Source organism: Monodelphis domestica, chromosome 2 (assembly GCF_027887165.1).
Source record: "Monodelphis domestica isolate mMonDom1 chromosome 2, mMonDom1.pri, whole genome shotgun sequence".
Taxonomy (NCBI): Eukaryota; Metazoa; Chordata; class Mammalia; order Didelphimorphia; family Didelphidae; genus Monodelphis; species Monodelphis domestica.
Genome location: NC_077228.1, coordinates 29474401 through 29502198, shown reverse-complemented (window position 1 = coordinate 29502198; position 27798 = coordinate 29474401). Strand labels below are relative to the sequence as shown.

At 42.7% G+C, this 27798-nt stretch overlaps 1 protein-coding gene across 1 annotated transcript in view; it reads right to left on the bottom strand.

Moving 5' to 3' along the window:
- SPATA6 (spermatogenesis associated 6) overlaps positions 1-27798 on the bottom strand; it is a 141185-nt gene that overhangs the window by 12407 nt on the left and 100980 nt on the right. The window contains exons 11-12 of the mRNA XM_007480209.3: positions 14782-14963; positions 9276-9375 (exon numbers count right to left, since the gene is read on the bottom strand). Of these exons, the coding sequence (XP_007480271.1) occupies positions 9276-9375; positions 14782-14963 (282 nt within the window). The remainder of the gene's footprint in view (positions 1-9275; positions 9376-14781; positions 14964-27798) is intronic.

Genomic DNA, 27798 nt, shown 5'->3' with positions numbered 1-27798 from the left:
AGGTGACCACGAAGGTGCCGCCAGCTTCCCCAGGCAAGAAGGCTCGAGTTCACCTGGGGATACCTAAACACAGGTAAACCTCAAGGATCCCACACATGTGCCACTGCCACTACCACGTTTCTGACTCTTGAACCTTGGCTTGAGCCTTAGATCCTTGCTTCCTAGGAGGAGGAGAGCCATTTGTGCTGTTAGTTAGGGGGAAATAACAGGGCCCAAGAGCGGGAGCTGAGAGTTAAAATGGAATTGTTCCACGGCGTCAGTAGAAATGTCGAGGAAAACAAGACACCGACAAGGTGACAAAACAGCACCCGCCTCCTGCTCCGTCTCCTTAGGCTTGAGCTGCCCTGATATGGGCTCTGATGCTTAGAGTCCAACCTGCTCTCCTCAGACCTTCTGGAACCTCATAGACTGGACACTTCAGGGGAGGCATGCTGGGAAGATCTTTGCCTGGGACTTCCTCTCACCTCCCTGAGTTTCGGGGCATCTTCCCTCTGGGCTCAGGGCACTCGTGGCACCCATCCAGAGGCCTCCTCCCTCAGGATCTTCTAGGCCCAGAAGGCCACTCCTGGGTCAAGGCAGCACTCCCCAGAGCCACAGAATATCTGGTCCTTGAACTTAAGCCATGGATAAGTTAAGAGTTGGGGTTTGCTTCAGCCAAACAGAATTCCCTGTCGGCCTGGGATCAGTCCTCACAAATACAACCATCTTATCACAGCTGAATAATAGGGAAAGAATACTGAATGGGGCATCCCAAGCCCAGCGCCTGAATCCTGGTTCTGCCATTCCCTGGCTATGCGGGCAGGGAGGCTTCAGGTTTGTAATTGGTAAAAATACTCCAAGGTTCATGCCACAGCGACATTCTGTGTGTCTGAACCAAAGAGAACAAAACAACACACCAGTGCCATTAGAAGGGCCTCGATTCCTCTTCTTACTTTCCCAATTAGTATGACACAAGTTTGTAAAGACAGGGAGAGCAAGGGATAATTGGTAGCTTGGCCATTGCTCTGGTACCTGAGAAAACCTGAGGAAGGTCCATGTGCTGGATGGATCTCTTTTGGAAGACTCATGGAAGCACATAAAGAAGAATTGCACAGAATGAGGAGGTTGCAAGGAGCACCAGTGGAGGGGTGCCTGAGGAGATCCTGGAGCTACTGCAGTATCATGATGAGATACCCAGCAGAGGTATCTTTCCTCCAATAGGAGACCTTTTTCAAGAGGATTTTACAGAGATGAAAAAGTATATATGTGGGTAGATAGTGGCTGACATTTCCATCATTTTTTTAACCCTTACCTTCTATCTTGGAATTGATACTAAGTACTAGTTCCAGAGCAGAAGAATGGTAAGGTCTAGGCAATTGGGGTTTGGTGACTTACCCAGGGTCATGCAGTTAGGAAAGTCAGATTTAAAGCCCAGGACCTCCCATCTCTAGATCTGTCTCTGTATCCACTGAGCTCTCTCGTTGTCCCATGTATTCTTTTTTAAAGTAAATTCTCATTGATGTCTTCTGTTTCTTACATCATCATAGTTATCCCCAGTATGCCTCTCCCTATCTCAAAAAAGTAATTTTTTCAAAAGGAAGAGAAGTTCACACAATTCATTACTGATCGATACTTTGAAGAAAGTAAAAACAAAAACAAAAACATGGGGTGTCTTCTCATCTCTTTCCATTCAAGTCTGACTTGATCTTTATAATCTTGTAATAGTAACTTTGGAATTTGGGGAGTGTTCTTTTTCTTTCCATTTATATTGTGGTGGTTACTGTGTATATATTGTTTCCTTGGCTCTGCTTTCTTCATTCTACATCAGTTCATACAGATCTCTCCATATTCTCTGTACTCAACACATTCAATATTTCTTACAGCATAATAATATTCCATATCATTCTTATCCCACAATTTGCTTATCCATACCCTGGTAGGTAAGCATCTACTTTGTTTCCAATTCTTTGCTATCATAAAAAGGGCAGCAATAAATATTTTGGTGTATATAAGGGTCTTTTTTCCCTTGGCACTCATATTTAATAGAAAAGGTTCTAGCATATCCCCATTGTATATGTTAACTTTTTATTTTTAATTGATGCTTTTCATGATATTAAACAAGATTCTTCTATGCCTGTACTTAACAGGGTTTTTAGTATAAAAGTTATGTACTTTGTCAAAGGCTTTTTATGCATCTATTAAGATGATCATGTGATTTTGGTTTTTAATGTGATTAATTTTATTGATTGTTTTCCTAATATTGAACTATCTTTGCATTCCAGGTATTAATTCCATTAATTCCATAATGAATGACTTCTTGAATAATATAGTTTCCTTGGTTGTTTCTATTTTTTTAAAACCCTTGTCTTCTATATTGGAACCAATGTTCCAAGACAGAAAAGTGGTAAGGGCTAGGCAATGGGGATTACATGACTTGCCCAGGGTTATATAGCTAAAAGTATCTGAATCCAGATTTGAACCGTGGTCTTAGACCACGGAAACAGCTGAAGTTGCTTTCTTTTTGGCATATGATTTCTGACTTGGAGAGGTCTGACAGGTCAAGGGAATCAGAGAAAATTTCCCATCCACCATCTTGTTGTCCCAGAAATCTGCTCTATCACCTATTCTTGCCAAGGACACTTTGGCCTGGCAGATTTGGGGGAATCTTTTTTCCCTCCAGAGAGATCTTGAAAATTGATTCTTATATGATGCCTTTAAAATTATGTTACCTCCAGCATATGTTTCTGCTGCAATCATCATCACAAGAGTCCATTTCTGTCTAAGTTCAATCTTGAGGTTCTGGGAAGATATGTACTTGGCAAACTGAATTCTGCCTTTGTGTCCCATGAGGGAATTAAATGATTGGCAATTTGATCTGGAACATAGGTAACTCAAGAGGCATCTGATTTTTCCCAAGCTATGGCAGTGATACTTAATCCTTGGATAAGAGGGTTCTTAAGACAAAAAAGAAGAAAAATATTGAAGATCCAGAAACAGACTCAGGGATTTGAAATATGGCACCTACTTGTTTGCTATTACTGAACATTTAGCATCTTTTTCATGTGTCAATAGAGGCCACAAGTGCCCTGAGCCCAGAGCCCTGCACAGAGAAAAGGCAAAAAAGAACATGGAGGCCTAACACCGAAGAGAGATAAAGAGGAAAAGATTCCTCGTGGGTGGGGGCTAGGGAAAAGGGAGGAGTGGAAGTGGTCAAGAAAAGCCTTCTGGAGAAGGTGGCTGCAGTCAAGCTGGTAAAAAAAAGAAAAGAATTTTATAGTTCTCTGGGGAGCTCAAAGCTTGACCACTCATATCCTAAGATGTATACATAGGGATACTGGGGCCATGATAAAGGTGTGAGGAAGAGGAATGAAAAAAAAAAACAAATGGAAAAGAAACTTATAAAAGATGGCAGCCTGCAGTATAGCAATGACAAGAATACTTGCCAAGCAGCAAGTGGCCCTTGCCCGAGGAAGATGGAACAGATTGAATGCCATTAAGTACAATCAATAATTATTACCTATATGATTAGTTCTCAGAATCTTAGTTTTAGAGGCCTTGGAGAGGCAGGGCCATTCCATTTGGGAGATTAAAGGAAAGGGCAGCCCCTAAGTCTGGAGAAGGGGTGGCAAGTTGAAAGGAGGGCCTTTGTCTCCAGAGGGCACAGATACAAAATTATGGGGAAGGAAAGCCCTTATTAGTCAGAAAACCCAAATACAACAAGTGCTTGGGAGCTAACTGTTTGGTCCTTCCTTATTCTCCAAAGCCGTGGTCTTTTCATTGTGGCTAATAAAGAATAGGAGAGAGAAGGAAAAGCTCAGAGATGACTTAAAATGTTTGTCTGGCTTTTTAAGCAAACAGAAAAGGAAGGAGTTAGGAGGAAAAAAAGGCTTTAGGGAAAACTGATGAATTCTATGCAGGGTTGTTGAGTTTGCCCAGCCAGTAGCACGCTAAGCAGCAAAGAGGGGCTGAATTATCTCACTCTTCTTCTGATTCATTCTCATCCAGAAGGAGAACATCTTTCGAGCTGAAAAGGGGAAAGCAGAACTACCTGAGAGGGTAACACTTGGGCCCTGGGTTGCCTGACGTGGATATATAACATTCCACAGACTGGGGAAATCATAAACAGGAGAAAGGATGCCAGTTAAGAGAAGCTGAGCAAATGAGATTCCACACTTCAACAACTCCAAGCAAGCAGATGGCCACAGCCAGAAGAATGTGGACAGGGCTAATGGCCAGCTTCTGCCTCCAGAGCAGATCCTATCACTTCAAAAGAAAGGTCTGTCCAGACAGAGAGAGCCAAGCCAAAGTCTTCTTTTTCGGATGAGGTACTCCAGAGACATCGTACATGGGTGTATATATGTGATAGTAACTGCAGGATCACCCCCATGAAGTCTCCATTGATTTCTCGGATGACTGGGATCTGAGAAACCGCCTCCTCACCCCAAGTCCTGTCACAAGCCAGGGCTCTGAGGCCAGGAGAGTTGGAGCAGATCAAATACTCAGTGAGGCTCAGAGCTGAAGCTCAAAGCCGGAATGTCAGGGTCTCCATGGCAAAAGCAGCTGGGCCATCTTGCCCAATAATTCAAGGTCACTCTTCCACAACGTCCCCATCAAGATTCATTCTGATCTTCCAGCCGTTGCTCAATGACCCCTCAGGGACAGCCTGTTCCATCCCTGAATGGATAGCTCTAATTATTGCAAGTTTTTCTTAAACACAGCCCCAATCTGCCTTTATGCATGTTCTTTGTATGGATCCTCCTTTGGGTCAGGCCCCACACAGCCAATGCCTCATTCGCACGTGCTGGCCCTCCAGTTCGGTGACTCCTCTCTTATCCATCTTTAATTGCCTGTCCTTTGGGCTAAACCCATTCAACCTACCAATCAACCAATCAAAAAGCAAGTATTAAGAGCCTACTTTAAGGACCAGACTGTGCCCAATTAGGAATGATGACATAAAGAATGAAAACTTTTTTTAATCCTTGTATCCCTGGTGCTTGGCACAACGCCTGGTACTGAGTGAGAGCTTAATAAATACTTTTCATTCATCCATTCAAGACCCATGATTTCATATATATGGGTCACTCCCCACAAAACACAGATCCAATTCCCTCCAAACCTTAGTAAACAGTCTTTATCCGTTCCTATAACAACCAGAGGTGGTCACTCTGGGGCCATGCTGCCTCGGCACTGAGCCAGGCTGTAGGTAACAGGCACACAATTCAACAGTCCGCCTTTACTACACACACGCAGTTCACCATTACTATCACCCTAAATCTGTTTTGCCACAAGAATAAATACGAGGCAGGAAAAAATCAGGATTTGATCTCCAACTCCAAAAGAGACATGTTTTATAACCCCTGAGGTTTAGCCTGGGATATCATCTGTAAACTAGAGCTTCTCCCATTCTTAAATCAATTAGGTTGTTGTGAAGATGGGATGGGGGTTAACTTAAGAAACCTGCTGCTCCCCTAGGAAAAGTCAATGCTGAACTACAGAATGAAGACTATTTCCTTGGTGGCGCAGTGAGACCTTGGGCCAGGACATTCACAGCTGGCTGACCTCTCCATGGGACCTCCCTCCACCCCAAACCTCAGCTCCCTTGTCTAGTCACAAAGGAGTAGAAGTAACACTAGCTCTGCCTTCCCTGACATACAGATCTGAAGAGATGACAATCTGGGTTTGTGTCCACATTCCAGCATCTAGTGGACTCCAGGAGCCCACACACAGCAAGGGCTTAACAAACATTGACTGAATTATACAGAATGGCTACAAGGTACTGGCTAAACATCCACTGAGCTCACCATTTTATAAACCCTTAACTTCTGTCTTAGTAACAATTCTAAGGCAGAAGAGTGGCAAGGGCTAGGCAACTGAGATCAAGTGACTTGCCCAGGGTCACACAGTTGGAAAGGCCTGAGGCCAGATTTGAACCCAGGACCTCCTGACTCTAGGTCTGGTGCTCCATAGTTGCCCCAAAACATGTATCTTCTAATGTCACTGATCTTTACCATAGATTTTACAAGTTAATAAAGTGGATTTTGAGAGATAAAAAAAACTGACGTGGAGACGTGGTCCAGATCTGGAGTCCAACTCTCCAGGCACACACGGGCCATAGAGAATCGATGAGAGATCAGCCACTCATGACCAGACAAGAGGTGTGGAACGAGGCCCACGTGTTCAAGTGTGGCCAATGTGTGGACTTGTTTGGTGTGACTACACTTACTTGTTACTAAGGCAGGTTTTTATTTTTCAATAGGGTGAGGGGAAGGTTGTGCCAAGAAATATAGGACAGTAATTGTGATACCTTAAAAAAGCAGAAAAATTAGCTCACTAATGAGTTACTAAAGAAAAATAAACCAAAGGAAGCAGAAAGGAGTTCAGAAAAGGACATGGACAAGTTGAGCAATATTGGTGCTGCCACGCTATCTCTGAAATATCAAAAAACAACACTGTGGCCTCATGAAGATAGGCACTTTTTCTATTCTTCATTGTACAGAGAAATGTTCATATTTATTGCTGTTCATAATGATAAAAATATATACTCAAGAACTTTAAAAAACATCATCAGACTCTACATGCCTGGATAGGGAAGTGAGCTAGTCACAGACCACTAGTACCCACAAGATGGACAATGATCCAATGGGGGCCTTGAATCAATTTGGCGTAAGATTTCTAGGACAGAATGCTTCCATTTCATTTGGTCTCAAAGGTTTGCTTCCCTGTGAGTTAGGGAATTCCACAGTGAATATTCTCATGTTACAGAGAAGGGCCCAGTGCATAGGGTGGTCCTTTAAGTCAGGCACCAGGATACCATATTAAGTGTGTCACACTCAAGGCTATCTGCTGGGTAATTTAAAGAAAGGCAAGAGTCAGGGCCCTGCCTTCAATAAGCTTCCATCATAATAGGGGCTGAAGGGTATGGAACGACATGCAACTAGGTGTATATCACCCAAGAGAAGGCCCTAGGAGGAAGGCCTCCTGTAGGAGATGGGGCTGGTGCTGGATCTTGAAGGAAACCAGGAGGTAGAGATGAAGAGGAGGGCATCCCAGGCATGGGACACAGCCAGGGCAGATGTACAGAGGCAGGAGATAAGCATCATGTGTAAGTAATAGCAAGGTCAACAGGGCTGGACTATAGAGTTCTTGGTGGAGAGGAAACTGTAAAAAGAATGGGAAGGTAGAATGGGGACAGGCTGTGAAGGGCTTTAATAGGCTTAATGATTTTATATTTGATCCTGGACATAAGAGGGAGCCAATAAAAATGCTCCTCTCTTCCTTCTTCACTAACTCTCCCATAATTCTTTCATCCCTTCCCTTTTTTCTCTCTTTTTTAAAATTTAGACTAGTTTTCCATGGTTACATGATTCACAATTCCCCCTCCCCCTTCCTGGAACTGATGAAAAATTCCACTGAGTTATACATGTATCATTGTTTCATGTTATTCATATCTGCAGCTGAGTGATCTTTTAACATCAAAACCCAAGTCATATCCCCATTGAGCCATGTGATCAAGCAGTTGTTTTTCTTCTGTGTTTCTGCTCCCACAGTTCTTTCTCTGGATGTGGATAGCATCTTTCTCATAAGACCCTCAGAATCATCCTGGATTACTGCATTGCTGCCAGTAGAGAAGTCCATTACATTCGATTGTACCACAGTGTATTAGTCTCTGTGTACAATTCACATGGAATCCCTCCAGTTCATTATTCCTTTGAGCACAATAGTATTCCATCACCAACATATACCACAATGTGTTCAGCCATTCCCCAACTGAAGGGCATCCTCTCATTCTCCAATGTTTTGCCACCACAAAGAGTGCAGCTATGAATATTCTTGTACAAGTCTTTTTCCTTATGATCTCTTTGGGGTACAAACCCAGCAGTGCTATGGCTGGATCAAAAGGCAGACAGTCTTTTAAAGCCCATTGGGTATAATTCCAAATTGCCCCCAGAATGGTTAAACCAATTCATAACTCCACCAGCAGTGTATTATGTCCCAATTTTGCCACATCCCCTCCAACACTTATTACTTTCTTTTGCTGTCATATTGGCCAGTCTGCTAGGTGTAAGGTGGTACCTAGAATTGTTTTGATTTGCATTTCTCTAATCAAGAGGGATTTAGAACACTTTTTCATGTGCTTATTGATAGTTTTGATTTCATCCTGTGAAAACTGCCTATTCATGTCCCTTGCCCATTTATCAATTAGGGAATGGCTTGATTTTTTGTAAATTTGATTTAGTTCTTTATAGATTTGGGAAATTAAACCTTTGTCAGAGAGTTTTGTTATAAAAATGTTGGCCCAGTTTGTTGCTTTCCTTCTAATTTTGGTTAAATTGGTTTTGTTTGTACAAAAACCTTTTAATTTGATATAATCAAAGTTATTCATTTTATATTTTGCAATGTTCTCTATCTCTTGCTTGATCTTAAATTCCTTCCTTTCCCACAGATCTGACAGGTATACTATTCTATGTTCACCTAATTTATGATTTCATTCTTTATATTTAAGTCATTTACCCATTTTAAATTTACGTTGGTATCGGGTGTAAGATGTTGATCTAAATCTAATTTTTCCCATACTGTTTTCCAATTTTCCCTGCAGTTTTTGTCAAATAGTGAATTCTTGCCTCAAAAGCTAGGATCTTTCCTCCTTCCTTTCTTTTCTCCTTCCCTTTCTTCTTTTACTCTTTCTTCCTCCTTTCCTTTCTCCCTTCCATCCTTCTTCCTCCCTTCTTTCCCTCTTTCCTTCCTTCTTCATAAGCACAGGGATAATATGGTCAGGCTTCAGAACAATCCGTTTGGCAGCTGAGTATAGTAGGTTGGACTAGAGATAAGATGTGAGGTGAAGCCAACCAGAAAGCTTTTGCCATTGTCCAGACTGGGAGGGTTGATGGTGGAGGCTATGTGAGTGGAGAAATATAGAAGAGACAGAAAGAGACAGAGAGAGATAGATGGATGGATGGAAAGAGAGAGATGGATGGATAGATGATAGAAGAATAAACAGATGACATATGACAGTAAACAGACAGATGGATAGATAGATGGATGGTTGACAGGTAGATAGATAGAATGACAGACAGATAGCTAGAAAGAAAGATAAATAGATAGACAGACGGATGATAAACATAGATGGATAGGGTGAGCAACTGAGCATTTATTAAACCTTTAATTTGTGCCAGTCCACAGATGTTGTGAAGGTAGAATGACATGAGAATAACATTTCAGAAAGAGAATTGCAGATTTTAGGCCTCTGTACCAGCTTTAACTCTGTGAATGTGCCCCAGGAAGCTTCATACACTTACATATAGACATCTTTGATGAGTCCCGTGTGATTTCAATACATTCTTTACCCGCTCGTGTATTTCATCTGAGTTTGAAGGTGAACACCAATCTGAATGATACCTGCAGACATAAATGACAGGGTGGTGATAGGGAGACAGGTGAGGAACCCTTTCCCATCCCCAAATGTCTGTTACAGACAGCTATTCCTTCCCAGCCCCTGTCCACAACTGATAATATAGTCAAGATTCACAAAGACTGCAAAAGCCTAGTATCTGTGCAAAAGATAAACTCTAATTTAGATCAATTTTCTACAATTGGATTATATAAAATCAAATGCAGCTAAGTATTTTGAGGGGGGACTAGCCTTGCTCCAACTCCCAAGGCAGCACATCCTCACAATTACAACTCCCTCCTATTGGCTTGACAGCCTCAGGAAGTAGGGGGCTCCCCAATGGGGACTCAGGTACAATTCAGAGCAGAATGCCATGGAGCTTCTGGGAGACAGTGGTCAATATGGAAAATATGGGCAAAGGAAGGGGCTGTGCATTAGAGTGTGCACAAGAGTGTGACATGGCAACCAAGGAACAGCCCTACACAGTGCTCAGAAGGGGAAGCTAGAGTCGCTGTCCTCTGGATGACTGTGTTCGGTTCTGGGAGCCACATTTTAGGAAAGAGAAGGACTAAGAAATAGGAGAGCAGCCAGGACAGGAAGGAACTTGAGCCCATGCAGTACAAACATTAGGTGAAAGACCCAGGAGAGTTTCCTCTGGAGAAGAAAAGGCCTAGACAACTGGCTTAGAGCTAGGCCCTGGGCTGGGCCTGCTCTGGGCTCCCAGAGGCTTCTGGTCCAGGACAAAACACATCCTGCCTCCTCTCCCTTGAGGTTTCCCAACCAGACAACAAAGCAAATGCCACAATAAGGCCAGCCTTGTACCAATGACAATACATGGGAGGGCCCAGCAGGCAGCAGAAGGCTGTTTGGGTATGAGTGGATGAATATGAACAAATCATCTGCTTTTATCTGCAATCCTTGCTCTGCTGTTGCCTGGCCCCATTCTCCAGTGGTCAGCACACTCCCATTCTCTCCTATTTCTCCATGCCTGGAACTCCAGCTTCCACAGAATAATAATAGTATCTAGCATTTGTAGAACACTGTGTGTTTATCTCCTTTGATCTACACAACAACTATGAAAGGTGGATACTCTTATTTACTTCTATTTTTACAGAAGAGGAGACTGGTGCCAAGAAATCTAGTAACTATTACCCAGCATCACATAGCTAGAAAGAGTCTGAGGAGGGTTTTGAATTCGGGTCCTCCTGACTCCCAACTCCAAAACTTAGCTCTACAACAGCCCATGCCCTCTGGAATGTTGCTCCACAAGGAGCACACTGACTTTCACACTCCTGCCATCTTCCTGCCCTTCTGAAACCTGAATCCCTCCCTCCAGATGGCACTGCTTCCCTTGTTTCCTCTTGGGTCCTGGTTCCATTTTCATTCATGCTATTGATGATCATGCTTTGCAGAGGAGGTTAAGCGATTTGCCCAGGGTCACACAGTTAGGAAATGTTCGAGTCCAAATTTGAACCCAGGTTCTCCTTCCTCCAAGCCTGAGGCTCTATCTAGAGCCATCTATCTGCCCCTAGTACTGGGGGCTTTTTACTGGAGAATACTTGGTATATTTCATTTAGGCCATGTTTCAACCACACATATTTGCATATAAGAAGGAAAGAGAAGAACAATCACAAATCATGAATCTTCTTGCCAGGGCAGTTGCCAGTAATTCATTTGTAAATGAGCCAAATTAATAATTGATTTCTAAAAGAGAACTTGGAGAAATCTAGCATCCACTGTGTGCTAGGTCCTTTGATGGACTCTAAAGACAGGCCAGGGTTTCCAACAGCCCCTCGATGTCACCCATCTGCATGGGGGAAGTAGGTGCTGGTGTATCTGTGGCCATGGCGCTCATATATTTGGGGAGGTTCTCCTGCAAAGCCCAGCACAGACCATGAGAGAAGCCACTAGTCTGCGCTGTGGGATAAGGGATGCTGGAAAAGGGTGTGAACCTTTCCCAAACCCCAAGTATGGCTGAGAAAAGTCTCGGCTCCTTTTTAATTCATTTTCCCAGTATCTTAGCTGTCTGATTTTTGTAATAACTATAAAGCCATTGCAAACTTTAAGTCATAATGTTAATATTTAAACCACTTCAGGGGATCTTGGGGAGAAAAATAGCTTCTGAAATTTGATCTCATGATGCTGAGAGCATCTAAGGTTGTATCTGCCCACACCTAGTGGAGAGATTTCCTAAAGCAGGATCGAAGAAGGGCATCTCATTTACAAGGGCATGTATTTCATTGGCCCAAACCCACTAAGTTATCTTTTAAAAGCAATCCCAGCCCCGGAGGTTTGTGCCTGATGAGTGTCAGCTATTTCCTGCAGCATTTCAGTAAAGCTCATTCAATTTCAGTCCCCGTGTGCCCAGATAAACAAAATAAACTTCTATCCCTGCATTCTTGGTCATACTTCCAATTTTCCTGGGGACACAGACACATTCGACAGTTACATCAGTTTAAATTGTTTATCGATTCCAATAGATTATATAAACACTTTGGAAGTATTGCTCAGTGACCCAGAAAAAGTCAGATTAATCAGAGAATAGCTTATAATTCATTTTAGAGATGCCAGCCATGTTGAGGCACGATCAATGGAACAAAACAATTTTTCCTTCCCTGGTAATACAACTAAAGGCATTCTTTTTTTTTTTGTTTACTGAGGATAGGGGGCGAAAAATTAAATTCTAGTCTAAAACATAGGCAGTCCACTGTGGATACACACACACACACACACTCATGTGGAGAGTCTACCATATGGTAGATAAATAAAACTCTGATAGCTCTCTCTGGTTATCACAGACTTTTAGAAATCCAGATAGGTGATGCCTCCATCTTTACGTTACTTCACAGTGCAGGAAGCCTGGAACTTTGCAAGGTGTTAGGGATTTGGAGACAAGGTGAGCCAGGCTGTGCCCTGAGGATGATGGAGGCAGCCCATCACAGCTCCCATGAGTCAGCATTAAGTCAGATTCCTAATATCAGAATCCGGAGCCAGAAACACAGGCATAGGTCACCGCACTCCTGCACCTACTCTTCCCCAAGATGCCCAGGGATCGTGGGCACCCAGCAGATCAATCGACCCACCAAGAAGCACTGACAGCTTACTCTGGGCCAGATTCTGTGGATACAAATCCCACATCCAACTGTCTCCATCCTCAGGGAGCTTTTGTAGTGGGGAGAGGAACATGGACAAACACACACACATATCTGATGTGTGTGTGGACATGGGAGGACTTTTGAGGAAGAAAGTGCCAGCACCTGGGGGGAGAGGGAGAAAGAGATGAGGGGCCTGAGAGCAGAGGTAGGAGGGTAGCCAGTAGGAAAGCCTGGAGGTGGGGAAGTGGTGAAAGGGTCAGTGTGGCTAGACTGTGCCATGAGGAATAGGGTGAAGCCCTTGGAATGGCCAGCACAGATAAGCTTCCCAAGTGGAGGCTCTAGGCCAAGGCCAAACTATACCAAGGACATGCTATCCCAGGCCCTGGATCTTTGGAATCTTGAGGAACATTCCCACCATCTGTGGCTCTGCACTTGGCTCTATAGCACCTACTGGGTTTACAAAATGGTACCTGTGAGTAAGTAACATGGACCTTACTTAACAGGTGAGGAAGCTTAGTGTCCCAGAGGGGACATGATCTGCCCAAGGTCACCTAGCCAGTCAGCATAGGCTGCAGGGGCTGTAGAGATCAACTCATGTGCCTCCGGCCCCTGGTAAGATAAGGACACTGAGGACCAGGGAGTACAGAGATGTGCCCAAGGGCCACAGAATGAGCAAAAGGCAGAGGGGTCACTTGAGGATGGGTCTCCACACTCCAAGTTGAGACTCAAGAAAAAAAAAAAACCACCTTTCCTCGAGAGATTTTCTTTGAGGATCAGTCTCCTAACTGGGGTCTGCAAAGTTAGTTTTCAAAAATGTTTTGATACCAATCATTTCCCTATTCTTGGTTTCCTCTGAGCAGGGGTCTGCGCTGAGGCTTCTTCCTCAGCATGCCAGCTGGCTGCCAACGTGGGAAGGGGCAGGGAAGGGCAGCACCAGAGTCCCTTCTCTAGGGTTGCACCAGGTAAGCTCTGCCTCAGAACAGAGATGCTTCATGTCCAAGGGGCAGGAGGCATAGAGTCCATTTGCAATCCTGTCCTTGGTGGTGTTTCCTCTCCTCTCCTGAAAACCCCTAAAGGGAAAGCAAGGTATGGCCTCTAGAGGGGCTTGGGTACAATACCTTAGTCCTGCATATCCTCTCCTGATGTGGCTGTAGCTTTTTCTTTTTTAAATCCTCACCTTCTGTCTTAGTATGAATTCGAAGACAGAAGAGTGGTGAGGACTGGGCAATGGGGGTTAAATGACTTGCCCAGGGACGCACAGCTAGGAAATGTCTGAGGCCAGATTTGAACAAAACGACTCTTTCAAAATATTCTCCACTGAAGGCAAATCAGAGCAAAAACAAAGCCCAAAGCACTCTCTTCCCACCCCACTCCCCAAGCACTCACACTGCTTTTCCCTTAAAGAGGTGAAAGCTGCGAGGGGCTACAGGACTGTGGGACAGACACATGAGGCCCATTCAAAGGAGGCCTCTGTCCGTGCGTCAGTCAGCTGAAAAAGTGGGATCCCACCCCCCACAGGGGGATTTTCTGACTTGCAGAGGTTCAAGGAGTCACACAACATGAAAGATGAATGCAGAGATTAGAAGAGGCTGGCCTAGCCTTCAGCTCTGATGGCGCTGATGGTACCCCCTTCCTAGAGGCTGCCTGTGCATTTGTGAGGCATTGTACAGGGGCTCCTGTGCAGAGGGGCTGGGGGAGGCCTCTGAGACTAAAAGGCCCGAGGTCCTCTATGGCAGCTGGATGGGACCTTAAACACAGGGAACACCAGTGCTTTACTGTTTGCACTCAGGACTCCCAGTGTGATGAGCCTTTCATCTCCCTGGCTCTGGCCCACCCTGCCATCTGCCATGAACTGGCCAACCCCCTCACACTCAGATGCCATCCACCAAATTCTTTTTCCCGTGAACTGTTACTAAGCCGGGTTTGCTAGAGAAGGCCTGTAGTAGAAATAATTACTGACCATTGTTGAGGTCCCTCCCTCACTCTAAGACCTTCAGCCCAAGTGCCACATTTTACTGAAAACAACAACTGGATTTTCTGAGCACCCTTAAATTCACAGAGCTCTTCCCCACTAATAATAATCCAGTGAGGCTGCCGGGGCCCCAGGAAATGGAGTGACTTATCTGGTCTCGTGGCTAAGTGGAAGGACTAGAACCCAAAATCAAGTATGCTAAACTGAAATCCATTGTCCCTACCATGGACTACCGTGGCTTCCCCAGAAACTACAAATGAGGTAAACTGAGGTTCCAAGAGTTGGGTGATTTTCCCAAGCTCCCCTTATGAAGCCTGCTCAGAAAGGGAGAACACAGGTAGCCTCACCTTTCCCTGAGAGATGAGTGATTGAGCACCGGGCTAGGAGAACGTTTCTGCATTGTGGAGGGTGCTGAATGGACCAAGAGATTCCTATCTGTGTTATGTGGCCTAGACTGCCTCGAGGCGAGATATTCTTCACACCGGTCGAGAGAATCTTCACGGTCTCTCCCATGAGAAGGCTTAGTAATCTGTTAAAAGACACATTAACAAAGCATTTAAGAACCCAAGGGTCAGAAAGCCCATGCCCCTGCTAGGACAGAAAGTCATGAGTTCCACTGGAGTGTCCTAGATGGTCAGTCCTTCAGCACTACAATCATTTGCACAACTTGACTAGGAGTTTTCTAAGATCATATTTGAAGAACAAAAGCCAAAACTCTTTCCTTAAGGACCCAATAGCTAGTGAGATGGAATGCCCACAGAGAAAAGACCCCAGCCTCAACAAACCCAGGAGGTCACCCAGAGAGAAAGGAGAGGGTGGCCCCAGAGAGAGTGAGTGTGCCAGAGATGAACCAGTGGTAAAATCTGGCCAAAAGAAGAGGATTTCTGAGATTCATTCTGGCTCCAAGATTCTACAATTCTGCAGTTCAGGGACTGGCCCTGACTCCATGGAACACAGTGTATTATAGATTCTCAGAGATCCTGTAGTATATGTGGTTGGGTCAAGGCTGCTTCTAACTTTAAATCTGTGATCCTAATTTGACAGAGCAGGAAACTGAGGTGGAGACTTCTACCAATGGGGAACACCTGCCTCCCCAAAAAGCCCTCCATTTCAATATAGGAAAGGCCCAATGTGGGTATTTCCTGGCTCTAAGACCTGCTATTTGTCAGGAGTGACTGAGGGCAGGCTGGCTGGGAGTGGATCCTACTTGGTGTCCAGCTTGTAGTTGGAGGGAACCAGTTGGTTGACAACCAGTGAAGCCAAAATCAATTGGAGTCAACAAGCAGGACAGAACGGCAAGAAGGAAACTATCTTAACTCTGTCTATAGAAAACACTACAGCAGGGGAGTAGGGACCATACATGTGGGCAGGAAGGGTCATTTTGCTTCAGCTTAGGAGCAATGGGAGAATGGGAGCAACGGGGGAAGCTTGATGAGACAGATTGCAGATCAGCATGGGAAGAGTATCTTAATAATGAAGGCTGGGCCTGGGGTAGTGAAGAGCTTCCCATCACTGAGCTCCCAACGGAGGCTGCTGGATGAGGACTGGTCATTCAGGAAAAGGCTGTCCTAGCTGACCTCAGGCCTCTCTCAGCTCTAAAGAGTCTGCTTTCACCCATCTGTACTCCGATTCCCAATCCCACCCAAGAGAACTTAGTGGAAGAAAGAAAAGAAAATCTTACTATGTGATTAACGTTTGATTCTCCCTACTGGGCACAGAGATATTACATTCATCCCTAAATTGCTTTTTAACAGGGAAAGAAAAAAAGAAAATAATTGGGACAATTAGGAATCAATAAAGGACCTGTACCAATTTGGGGGGGAAATGCAAACAACTGACTTAAACTCAATGAGAGTACAGAAAGGAAATGTCATCATTCTCCCTACACCCCCCCCAGGCTCTTTGTAATCCTGACTCCCCACATCCCATCAGGCCCCCAATGCTTGAGATTTTCTTCAGCTCCTTTTCTCCACTCCAGTTCTTCTAGCTCCAGGCTCTCATTACCTTTCACTCCAAGGAACTAGCTCAAGAACCGCCTCCCAGACAAGGCCTTTAGGGATCTCCCCAGTTGAGAGGAACTTCTCCAACCCAGAAATGACTTTGAATTCACTCTGGATAAATGTTGGGTTGATTTGTTTGCATACATAGTTTCCTCCCAAGCAGAATGTGAGGACCTTGAGGGCAGGCCTATTTCATTCCTCTCTTTGTAATCCCAGGACCTTGCATCCTCAGCAACTTCTCTGACTTGAGTTTCTCCCCTCTCCTAGACTTAAGTGGACTCAGTGAAGCAAACAGGTCCAGGTCTAAGGAGGGCATTCCCCTGCTCAAATCTCTGCAGATACCTGCTACTGGCTCAAGGAAAAATAAGAAGTACTGATCCCAGCACTTGATTCCCTCTGTAACCACCAAAATAAAAGTGTTTGGCATTGAAGGCTCTTTCGCAACCTGGCCTGGCCTCAATTTAAGTATATGTTCCTTCCATGAATGCATGCTAACCTCTAGCATATTGACCTCCCTATTTCAGACATCCATGAATCTCTCTCCATGCTTTTGCACTGACTGGTGTGCCCTGCCTGGCATGTTCTCTCTTCTCACTCCTGCCTCTTAAAATCTCTAGTTGCTTTTTAAAAATGAGCTCAAGATCATCATTTCTTATAGCACAAAAGTATTCCATCCCAATCATACATCACGACTTATAAAAGCCATTTCCCAATTGATTGGCATCCCCTCAATTTCTGATTCTTTGCCACTACAAAAAGCAGTGCTAGAATATTTCTGTATAGCTAAGTCCCTCTCCTTTTAAAAAATATCTTTGGGCTACATTCCTAGCAATGATATTGCTGGGTCAAAGAGAAGGCACAGTTTTAAAGGCCTCTGAGCATACTTCCAATGGCTCTCCAGAATGGTTGAATCAGTTCACAACTTCTCCAACAGTACATTAGGATTCAAATTTTCCTACACTCTCTACATCTGTTACATGAACGGATGCAAAATGAAATGAGCAGAACCAGGAGAACAGTATACCCAGCAACAGCAATATATGATAATTGTCTGCGAATGACTTAGTTATTCACAGCAATATGACTCAAGTCTGTTGCATGCTATGTGGGGAGAGAGACAGAGACAGAGAGATTTTTTTTTTTTTAACCCTTACCTTCCGTCTTGGAGTCAATACTTTGTATTGGTTCCAAGGCAGAAGAGTGGTCAGGGCTAGGCCATGGGGGTCAAGTGACTTGCCCAGGGTCACACAGCTGGGAAGTGTCTGAGGCCAGATTTGAGAGATTGATTATTTTTTATTGGAATTCAAGAACTAAAATAGCAGAAGAGGGAATAAAGGAAAACCTTTTGAAATGTTTTTTAAAAGTGTTACCTAAAACTACAGAATAATTTATCTGTGTTGTGTGCCAGAATTTTATTTTGGGACATAAGGCAGGATTTGACAAAAAAAAAAATGAAACTGATGGATTACCCACTAATGAATTGTTTAAATGAATAAAGAAAAAGAACTTGATTAAAAAAACCGAAACTCAGAGACTAAAATTCCCCCTCAGCTGCTCCCTCCTCTTTCACAGCCTTAGCAAAGAAGATAAGGGGAAGATCAAGCTCTGGCAGAAGTTTGTAAAGTAATAAAGAAAAGGATTTACTGACCACAAATAAATCTAATTATTTATTGGAAAGGGATTCCACTATTAGCTTTAATGTATGAGAATTCACATAAATTTAGAAATGGTCTCCCAATGATTTTATACAAGTAAATCTAAGCTATTAAAAATTGTTTTGGGGAGAGTAAAATTGTTTCATCACTCTCCCTCTTTATAATACATTGTAATAGGTAGGAATAAACTAATTTTAATAAGAATTTAAGACAGGGCAAATAAATAAATAAATGTGGCATAAATGAATATATAGAATTGGCATTTATTTTATAGAAAATTTTTTTTTATTAAAACCCTTACCTTCCGTCTTGGAGTCAATACTGTGTATTGGCTCCAAGGCAGAAGAGTGGTAAGGGCTAGGCAAAGGGGGTCAAGTGACTTGCCCAGGGTCACACAGCTGGGAAGTGTCTGAGGCCAGATTTGAACCCAGGACCTCCCGTCTCTAGGGCTGGCTCTCAATCCACTGAGCTACCCAGCTGCCCCTTATAGAAATTTTTAAGAGAAGTATATTCAATTTTTAGATAAACTTGAAGTAAGATTTTAAAGCCATTAGAATAAGTAAATAAATAAGTAGCTTATTTAAAATTTTAGATTTTGAAGAATGAAATTGAAATATTATTAATAATGTGTAGGAATATCTTAAAAAGCAAAAAGGGGGAATATGCTTAGATAACCCCCGAAGACAATGTCATATTCACACTCAATTTTTTAAATCTTTGATGAGAACTATCTAAATGCTGCTATGAGGCACTTTCATGACTCCAAAAGGAGTGAGAATTATGTTATATGGAAGGACCTCTTAACTAATCAATGGCAAGACCCTGATCCACTATTAAACTGGAGCAGAGGGGTCAACTGTAGTTTTCCAGAATCATCTGAGAAGCCAGTGTGGGCACCCCAGAGGAATGCCTGAGCCTGTACCTCATCTTACAGAAAGACTGAGGAGACTCAAGCTGAGAGACAGCAGCCAGTAAGAAGATGTCAGAGACCAGCAAGCAAGAGGATGAAAGAAGCAGATTCCCACCTGGGACCAAGGCAAAGCCCTAGCACACAGAGCTGTACATGTGGTACAAACTCAAGGACACAATGTGACACCTAAAATGGTGTTTGGGGCAATGGTGGTGCTGTTAAGCATGCCAGGGACACAAGTAGCTCTGCATTGGGCTTACCTACCTTTTCCACCTTGGGTGAGACCCCTGACATATTTTGACAATATTGGAAACATTAAGACTAATAATTCTTTACTACTATGAGGTATACAAATTAATACACTGTATAATAACTCAACTACTATGTTATATAATCTATCAGCTTTAGCCACCAAGATTTCCTATTTGATTAGCTGCACAAGAATATGTGCCAAAACCTTGTTTAAAGTGAAGCCCAGGGCAAAATGGGTCAGTGATAGAAGAACTGGAGCTGGAATATGGCGGATGGTTTATACGCTTCCTATTAGAGAGTATGGGTAGCCTTTGCTGCCATACTCCATTCTAGAACTATTGGAAAGATATTAAAGGCCATTTCAGTGGACATACAGATTTATTTGCAGTAATCCACTTTATTGAAGATAGTAAGGTTCTTAATGCAAACCGGAAAGCAATGGCAGATTCTCTGCTCAATACTTAGCCCTTTTGGAAACCTCTCTGTCTCTCCTCTGTCTCTGTCCCTGTCTCTCTTCCTTTTTCTCTCAGTATCAGAAGCCTGACACTCAACACATAACATGCAACACAAGCCAACTCCAAAGGACTCAAAATGAAAAATGCTATTCACTTCCAGAGAAAGAACTGATGGCATCTGAGTGCAAATCAAAGCATCCTGTTTTGTTTTTATTGTTTCAATCATGTGTAACTCTTCATGACCCCATTTGGAGTTTTCTTGGCAGATACTGGAGTGGTTTGCCATTTCCTTCTCTAGCTCATTTTACAGATGAAGAAACTGAGGCAGAGTAAAGTGACTTGCCCAAGGTCACACCTTTAGAAATTGTCTAAGGCCAGCTTTGAACTCATAAAAATGAGTCTCCCTTATTCAAAGGCCAGTGTTCTATCCTTTGGTGGTTTTTTGGCTGTGTTTTCTTTTATAACAATAACTAAAATGGAAATGCGTTCTGCATGACTAGGCACATGTAACTTCCATCAAATTGCCTGCCTTCTCTAAGGGGGGTTGGAGAGGAGGAGAGAATTTGGATTTCAAAATTGTAAAAAAAAACAAATGTTAACATTTTTCTTCCTTGTAATTGGAAAAAAAAGAAATTTGAAAAAAAGCAGCAGCAGCAGCAGCTCAAGCTTCCTATTAGAATACGAGGTCTCTCCTAGTCCCTTGGTCATTAGGGCCTCCTTTGTATGTGCTCAATGTATACTTTATGTTTCTTCACATACGTTCGTGGGTATGTCTCCTCTACTCAAACAGAAGCTCCAACAAGGCAGGGCTTCTCAAACGTCAGCACACAGTAGACACTTAATAAATGCTTTGCTGATCAGCTGAAGTGAAGGTGAATTCTTGCAGTTTGATTTGCCGGCTCTTCCTAAAGCACTCCTTAGCCTCAGAGATGGAAAGAGCCAGGAGACTAGCAGGTCCAACCGTGGCTCCGGGGCCGAACAAAGCTTTTCTTTTCCCACTTACAACGGCTTAAAGCCAGCTCGTCTGCCCTTTGTCCATGCCAAACACCCTCATTTCCTTCAGCGAGCCCCATGTGGCAGGCATGATCTCAGGGTCCCTCAGCCTCCAGGCTGCCTTCCTCTGCCCAATTTTCCATCTCAGTCTGTGGGGCCTGGAATGGAATTCAATCTTGCAGAGGCAGCCGGATGCATGGATTGTGGGTGCAAAGGCAAACACCAAGGGAAGGAAAAGAAGGTGTGGGGGTGGGGTGGGGGGTTGGTTAGGGTAGGGAGTCAGACACAGGTTCCAAACTGCAAAGAACCAAATAATCAGAGCTGGGCACCTGCGCATTCATCCAAGGAGCCTAAATAGCCATAAGATGCATTTTTCATCTGTGCCCGTCATTTCGCCTTCCCATGTCCTTCACCAGACAGAATCAGGCGGTCGTCTTCTTTTCTAACACTGGAGAGAGCAGAGTGAAGGGGAGACAGTCCAGGCTTTGGATCCAGAGGCCTCGGGTTCAAAGACTCACCGGGACATAAACCAGGAGAGGTCTAAGGGACCCTAGAGGTTAAGGCCAAACACCTCCACGTAAGAAAACAGAGGCCCAGAAAGGGGGTGACCTGTTCAAGGCTACACAGAGTTGATTCTCAATCTCTCTGTCTGGAAGAACAAACACTTACTTTGGCTGTGTTACACAGGCAAGCCACTGTCCTCTCTGACCTTTTGTTGACGTTCCTCTAAAATGAAGGCACTGTACAGCAAGATGCATTTGAAGGGCCTTCCTAGCCCTAAAGTCCACAGGAGAGGACACTATGAATGATCACAGGGTTTAGTTAGAGTGGGAGGGAAGTCTGGAAGCATCTCTCTGATTTTACAGAAAAGGACTCTGAAAGCCAGAGAAGGGAAGTGATTTACTTAAGGTCACACAGATGCTGGGCCAAAGACTGGAGTCAAGTTTTCAGCCTCCTGCTGCAGAGGATTTGTTTGAGAAATGTTTGCTGAATGCTAGCTCTTTTTGTATTTGGCCCAAGAGGGTAGAAGCAGACCCAATGGAGGACGAGGGGCCAGGAGAGAAGGAATGGAAAAAAGCAAATGTAGGCTTGGTGTCAGGAAAGACTTCCTAACAATAAGCATTATCCCAAAGTGGCCTGAGCATCCTGATAAGGAGGTGGGTCCCCTACCCTGCAGATCTCCAGGCTAAGGCTGGAAGTGATAAGTGAGGCTGCAGAATTGCCTTCCAACTCTCAGAGTCTCTAATCTCTAAATACAGTTTGCTAAAAAATAGTCATGCTTAAAGGTTTGGGGAATGACTAATTAATTAATTGTGGCTATACTACCTAGATAGCACAAACAAGAGTTTTCTCCAATAACTTTTTTTGTTTTTAGAAAAGAAATCAATTTTAATTAAAATGTCCAAGATAAAGAGTCTTTGCACCATGAACACACTTCAAGTTGGTGGCTCGCATGCACAGGAGCTCTCCAAGGAGACTCCAATATATTTCAATTGGCACAAATGTTGATATTTGTTAGGTTCAATGTCTAGGAACCATTGAGATGCCAATAGAAGTCATCTTGTACCCAAGTGGCTCAGTGCTTTAACAATAATGTTTCAGTCCCTTCCCAGCCCTGCCACCAATTCATTAATAGGAAAAGATGGTCCCTCCACAGTGAGTCGTCTACAGAGCATTTCTTCTTCTCAGAGTGAAGACTAGACACAATGATTTCTGGGTCCTGGAACCCTGACAGAATATCTTCCCTCTGAAGCCAGACCTTTTCATTTTCAGAGGAGAGGGAAAGGACTGGCTCAAGATCACTCAGGGTCTAAGTGGTAGAGCCTTCTGACTTTCTGTAAAGTCTTTTAACTATATCAGAAAGCAAAATGTTGGAACTGAACCTACCCAGGAGAATTTTCAGGGGAAAACACACAAAGGAGGGAGGGATAAGCTTGGATATCTCATCTAAGACCCTCCTCCCTTTCTAGAAGCCTCAAAACAATATGGATTCATTGGAAGTTGATGGGTCAAATCCCCCAGATCCTTACAAATAGCATAGGCAACCATTTCTTTTTGCCTGGGCCTGCATGCTCATATAAAAATTAAATAAGAAAGCTGGATTTAGTGACCACTAAGAACCCTTCTAGCTATACATTTGTGAAGGGGTTAGAGTAAAGAACTGTCCCATTAGACCCTAAACAGGACCTTTAGGCATAGTCCTTCCAGCCTTTCCATTAACCACCTCTGTAAATTCCAGGTTGCCCTTCCTCTAGGACTAACATGCACCTCCCACCTTTGGAAAAGCATAGACTCCATCTTCTAGGCCCATTGTTTTAAGCATAAAGCTCTCCCTCCTTTGAGGATACCCAACCTCCAATTCATCCTAGCTCTCCACCTGCTCTCTTCTTACCATATTCTTTGAAGGCTAGTGTCTGACCTCATCACTCAGCTCTTCTAAGTTACCCATGACCTTATCATGGCCCTATTTGATTATCCTTTCTCAAGCATCAATATTCCTGACCTCAGCACCACTTGACACTACTAGCCATCTCTTCCTATGGGGGCTTTCTCCTCTCTGAGCTCTTTTCACTCTGTTCTGTCTTGGTTCTGCTCCTCATTGGCTGACCACTCCTCCTCTGGGTCCTTTTCTGGATCCTTCTTTATGTCATTTCTGTACTGTACTGAATAGCTCTGTCCTAGGCCAATCTCTTAATTGGTGTGAAGCCTCTCCTTACTGCAATCCATCTTCCACATAGGTGCCCAGAGAATTCCCTAAAACACAGGTCCAGCCATGTCAATGCCCTTTTTATATATGCCCCAGTGACTTCCCACTACCTCTAAGAATAAATATAAACTCCTCCATTTGGCATTTCAAGCTATTTGCATCCTGGAACCTTGCTCCTTTTCCAGCCTTATTCTACACAAATCCCTTTCTCCTTTGCTATAGTCTAGCCAAAACTGGTCTACTTCCTTCCTCTCAGATGTGCCACTCCATCTCTTACCACCATGCCTCTGAAATGACTGTCCACCATCACTAAGATGCACTCTCTACTCAACTCTTCTTCTTAGAATTCCTAGTCTTCTTCAAGGCTCAGCTCAAAAACTGCCATTGGGGGCATGAAGCCTTTCCTCATCCACTTCCTACCCTGATGCTGGGGTTTTTCCCCCAAATCACCTTGAATCTCTTTGCCTATCTAGGTACACATCTTCTTTGGCTTGATGGGAAGTTCTTCAAGGACAGAGGCTGTTTCACTGTTGTCCTTTTACTTAAATTCAATCAAAATAAATTAATTTATTTTGAAGAGGCAACAGGATGGAAAGCCTTTGTATTCAGATTACCATTTTCCCTCCAAGCCTGACAATCTGGATTTCTTATTCCTTTGGAATGTACCTATTCAGAACTCAGCTCTCCAACAACTCTGCCTTTCAGGAACATGACTGAAAATCAGGAAGGAAATGAAAAATCTCCTGAGTGTTCCAAAAATTTGTCACAAAGTCTGTACCAAAACTGACACACTTAACTGATAGGGAAGCCAACCCCTTACCCTCATTTAGTCCCTATTAACTCTTACTTCACACAAAATGTAAGCAATTCAACACATTTATTAAGTATCTAAATACATATGTGGGTGCCCTCAGTATCCTTTCCACCTTCCCACTTTCCATTTTTTTAACCACTATGACCATTGCTCCTGGGAAAAATGTCTACTTGCCAATAGATTGCCTAGATGTTGTTCCCACCATTTTAAAGCCCCATGAGGGCAAGGGCTCTTCTAACCTCCAAAAATAATCTTCCCTCTTTCTCAACAGCCATCAAACAAGAGTTTCTCTCCACTCTTTCTGAATTCTATATAGATGCCTAGGTAATCTCCCAAAGCATAGGGGTATTCATGTCCCTGCGCTCTTTATATACACCTCAGTGATTCCCTAAAACCTCTAAGAGCAAATATAAACACCTCCATTTGGCATTTAAAATAATTTGCAACCTGGGTCCTTCTTTTCCAGCCTTATTATATACTATATGCACACAATAGCACCCAAATTCTTAAAAGAAAAGTTAAATGAGTTACAAGAGAAAATAAACAGTAAAATAATACTACCAGAGGACTTCAATTTTCACCTCGGGACTAGATTAACAAAAATGTAAAAGGAACCAAGACTTTTAGAAAAGTTAGATATGATAGACTTCTGGAGAAAATGAATGGAAATAGAAAGGAATATACTTTTTCTCAGTGGGACACAGCATCTATACAAAAACTGATCATGCATCAGGATGTAAAAATCTCAAAACCAAATTCATAAATAACAATGAGGAAAAATGGGATTCTTATAAATTGACTCACATGTATACACAGAGAATTCACCAAACAATTTAGCTTCTTAAAGGAAATGTAGAAAAAATGGAAGCAAAGGCAAGTGATGGAGGATGAATATAACCAAAAGGCACTAGACTAGATTGTGCCTGATGTGTTAAAATTCGGAATAAGTTAAAACTAAACAAGAATGGTGTGTGTGTGTATGCAAATTTTAAATATCAAATTGACCAATAGTTTTTTCATAAAACTAGATTTTAGTTTTATTTACTAGTTGAATAGTTTTCTTACTTTCAATTATATTAATCTATCCTTTGATTTTCAGGATTCCCAATTTTGTGTTTAATTGAGTATTTTTAATTTGTTCTTTTTCTAGTTTTTTTTTATTACATGCACAATTCATTGATCTGCTCTGCCACTTAATTTTTTGATGTAAGCATTTAAAGAGATAAATTTTCTCCTAAGTACTACTTTGGTAGCATCTTATATATTTTGTTTTCATTCTCTTTAATAATGAGATTATTGAATATTTCTATTATTTTTTCTTTGACCACTCCTTATTTAGGATTAGATTTAGTTTACAATGAATTAATTTATGTTTCCATGGTCCTTTAATAAATGCAATTTTGTTACATAATGATCTGAAAAGGGTGTATTTAATATTTCTGCTTTTCTGCATTTGGTTGTGAGGTTTATATGCCCTAAGTAAGACACAGTCAATTTTATATAAGTGCAATGTACTAATAGAAAAGGTATATTCATTTCTATTCCCATTCAATTTTTTCCAAAAGTCTATCATATCTCATTTTTCTAAAATTCTTAACTTTTTAATTTTTTTAATAATTATCTAGTTCTGAGAGGAAAACTTTGAAGTCCCCACTAGCATAATTTTACTGTCTACTTCCTCCTGTAACACATTTAACTTTTCATTCAAGAACGGATGTTATTGTATACACATTTTTTAAGCTACACTGGGGAAATAAGAGATTCCAAAAAAGGATAAGACCACTTCTTGCACTGGATGTGACAGTGATAACCAACAATACAGAAAGAAAAATTTTTGTAATTCTTTTCTCTAACAAGGAGTATTGGGAGCCAAGGGATTAAATCCTCCCAAAACACTTTTCTCCTTCCTTCCTGGGATTCTTGAGAAAGGCCAGAAGTAACCTTGGGAAAGAGATACTGAGGTAGGGAATTTGCCCCTCTCTTGTTTCAGATGTCCAAAGTGTAAGAAAACAGTTAAACAGTTTATAGTCAAAATTATCTTTTTTGACTATCTGACTCCCACAATGGGCTAGCTTGGTTCTCATGGTAGAAGGGATATATACACTTTACTTCTGGGTCTTCCAGAAGAAGAAGCCTGATGGAGAAGAAACATGATGGAATAAATCAAGACTGTTAAAAGTCTGTTGGCATTGTCTCTTTTTAACCCTTCATTATATTCCACCACTGTCTTATTTGAGACCCCTCACACAACACTCTGGCCCACAATAAAGGAGAATGACCAGGTAGTAAGGAGTCAAACAAGATTCTTGAACAAGGGAATGATATGGTCAAATTGATGCTTTAAGAATATAAAGGTGATGTTTGTATGGGAGGGGAAAGACTAGATGGCCATTGAGAGCGTACAGATTAGAGGTGAAAAGGGTTCCAATTAGGATGGTAATATGCATAGATAGAAAGGGATAGAGGTGGGATAGGATGAAGCCAACATGGTAACTCATTAGATAAAGGGGGTGAGAGTGAAAAACTGAGAAATGCTGAATGTCAAACCTAAATGAATGAAGAATGGTGGCTAGAAATGACCTTGACAGAGAGAACTTAGAGAAGGTGGTTATGGGAGGAAGATTAGTTCTATTGAAGAGACATGGAATCTGAGATGTCCAAGGGAAGGTTTTTTTTACAGGTAGGATGAGAGCTTTCAATCTTCTCTCACCCTTGACCCCCATAGCTACCCAGTTTCCAAGTCCTATTGACTCTGCCTCCCTGATTTCTTCTGAATCTGTCCCATCCTCTTGGTTCTTGCTTGCCACTATTGCAGGTGTAAGTCTCCACTGCCTCTCCATAGGAGTACCATAGCAGCTTTCTTCCTGGTCCTCCTGCCACCAGGCTTACCCTATCCAATCTGTGCTCTTGCACTAATCATCTCCCCAGACCAAAGTTCAAGTACTGACTTGGCTATTTACTACCTCTAAATGTGACCGTGGGCACATTCATTCCTCAAACTGAGCCTTAGCTTTCTCATCTGTTAGAGGAAGGGGTTAGACCAATGACTTCAAAGCTCCCTTCCAACTCAAAATCCTTTTGTCTTCTAATTCTCTACTCTCATCTTTGCAGCCCCAGCTAAGACCTCCAATGAAGGCTAACTTGATACTGCACTGTCTGAATACACCCTGTACACTGTCAACTCCTAGAAGTTCCCTTCTCTCTGGCTCCCTAACTACTCCTGGCTGTGCGGTTCATCAGCATTTCTCTGGCCCACTTATTCCAGCATTTACTTCCATACTAGAGGGTTAATAAAAATGAGAACAAAAAGAATCAAGTGATCAACAAATACTTTTGGAATGAATGAATAAAAGGCTAAAAATGTAGAGTGAAGTAGTGCAACTAGAAAGATGCAGGCTAGGCTGGGGATCAGAAGGTCTGAGTTCAAATTTGGCCCCAGAAACTTACTAGTCATGTGACTATACAAGCCATTTAACCTCCGTTTGATCAACTGTAAAATGGGGGAAACAATAGCACCTACCATGCAGGGTTATTGTGAGGATCAAATAAAAGAATATTTGTAAAGGGCTTGGCACAAT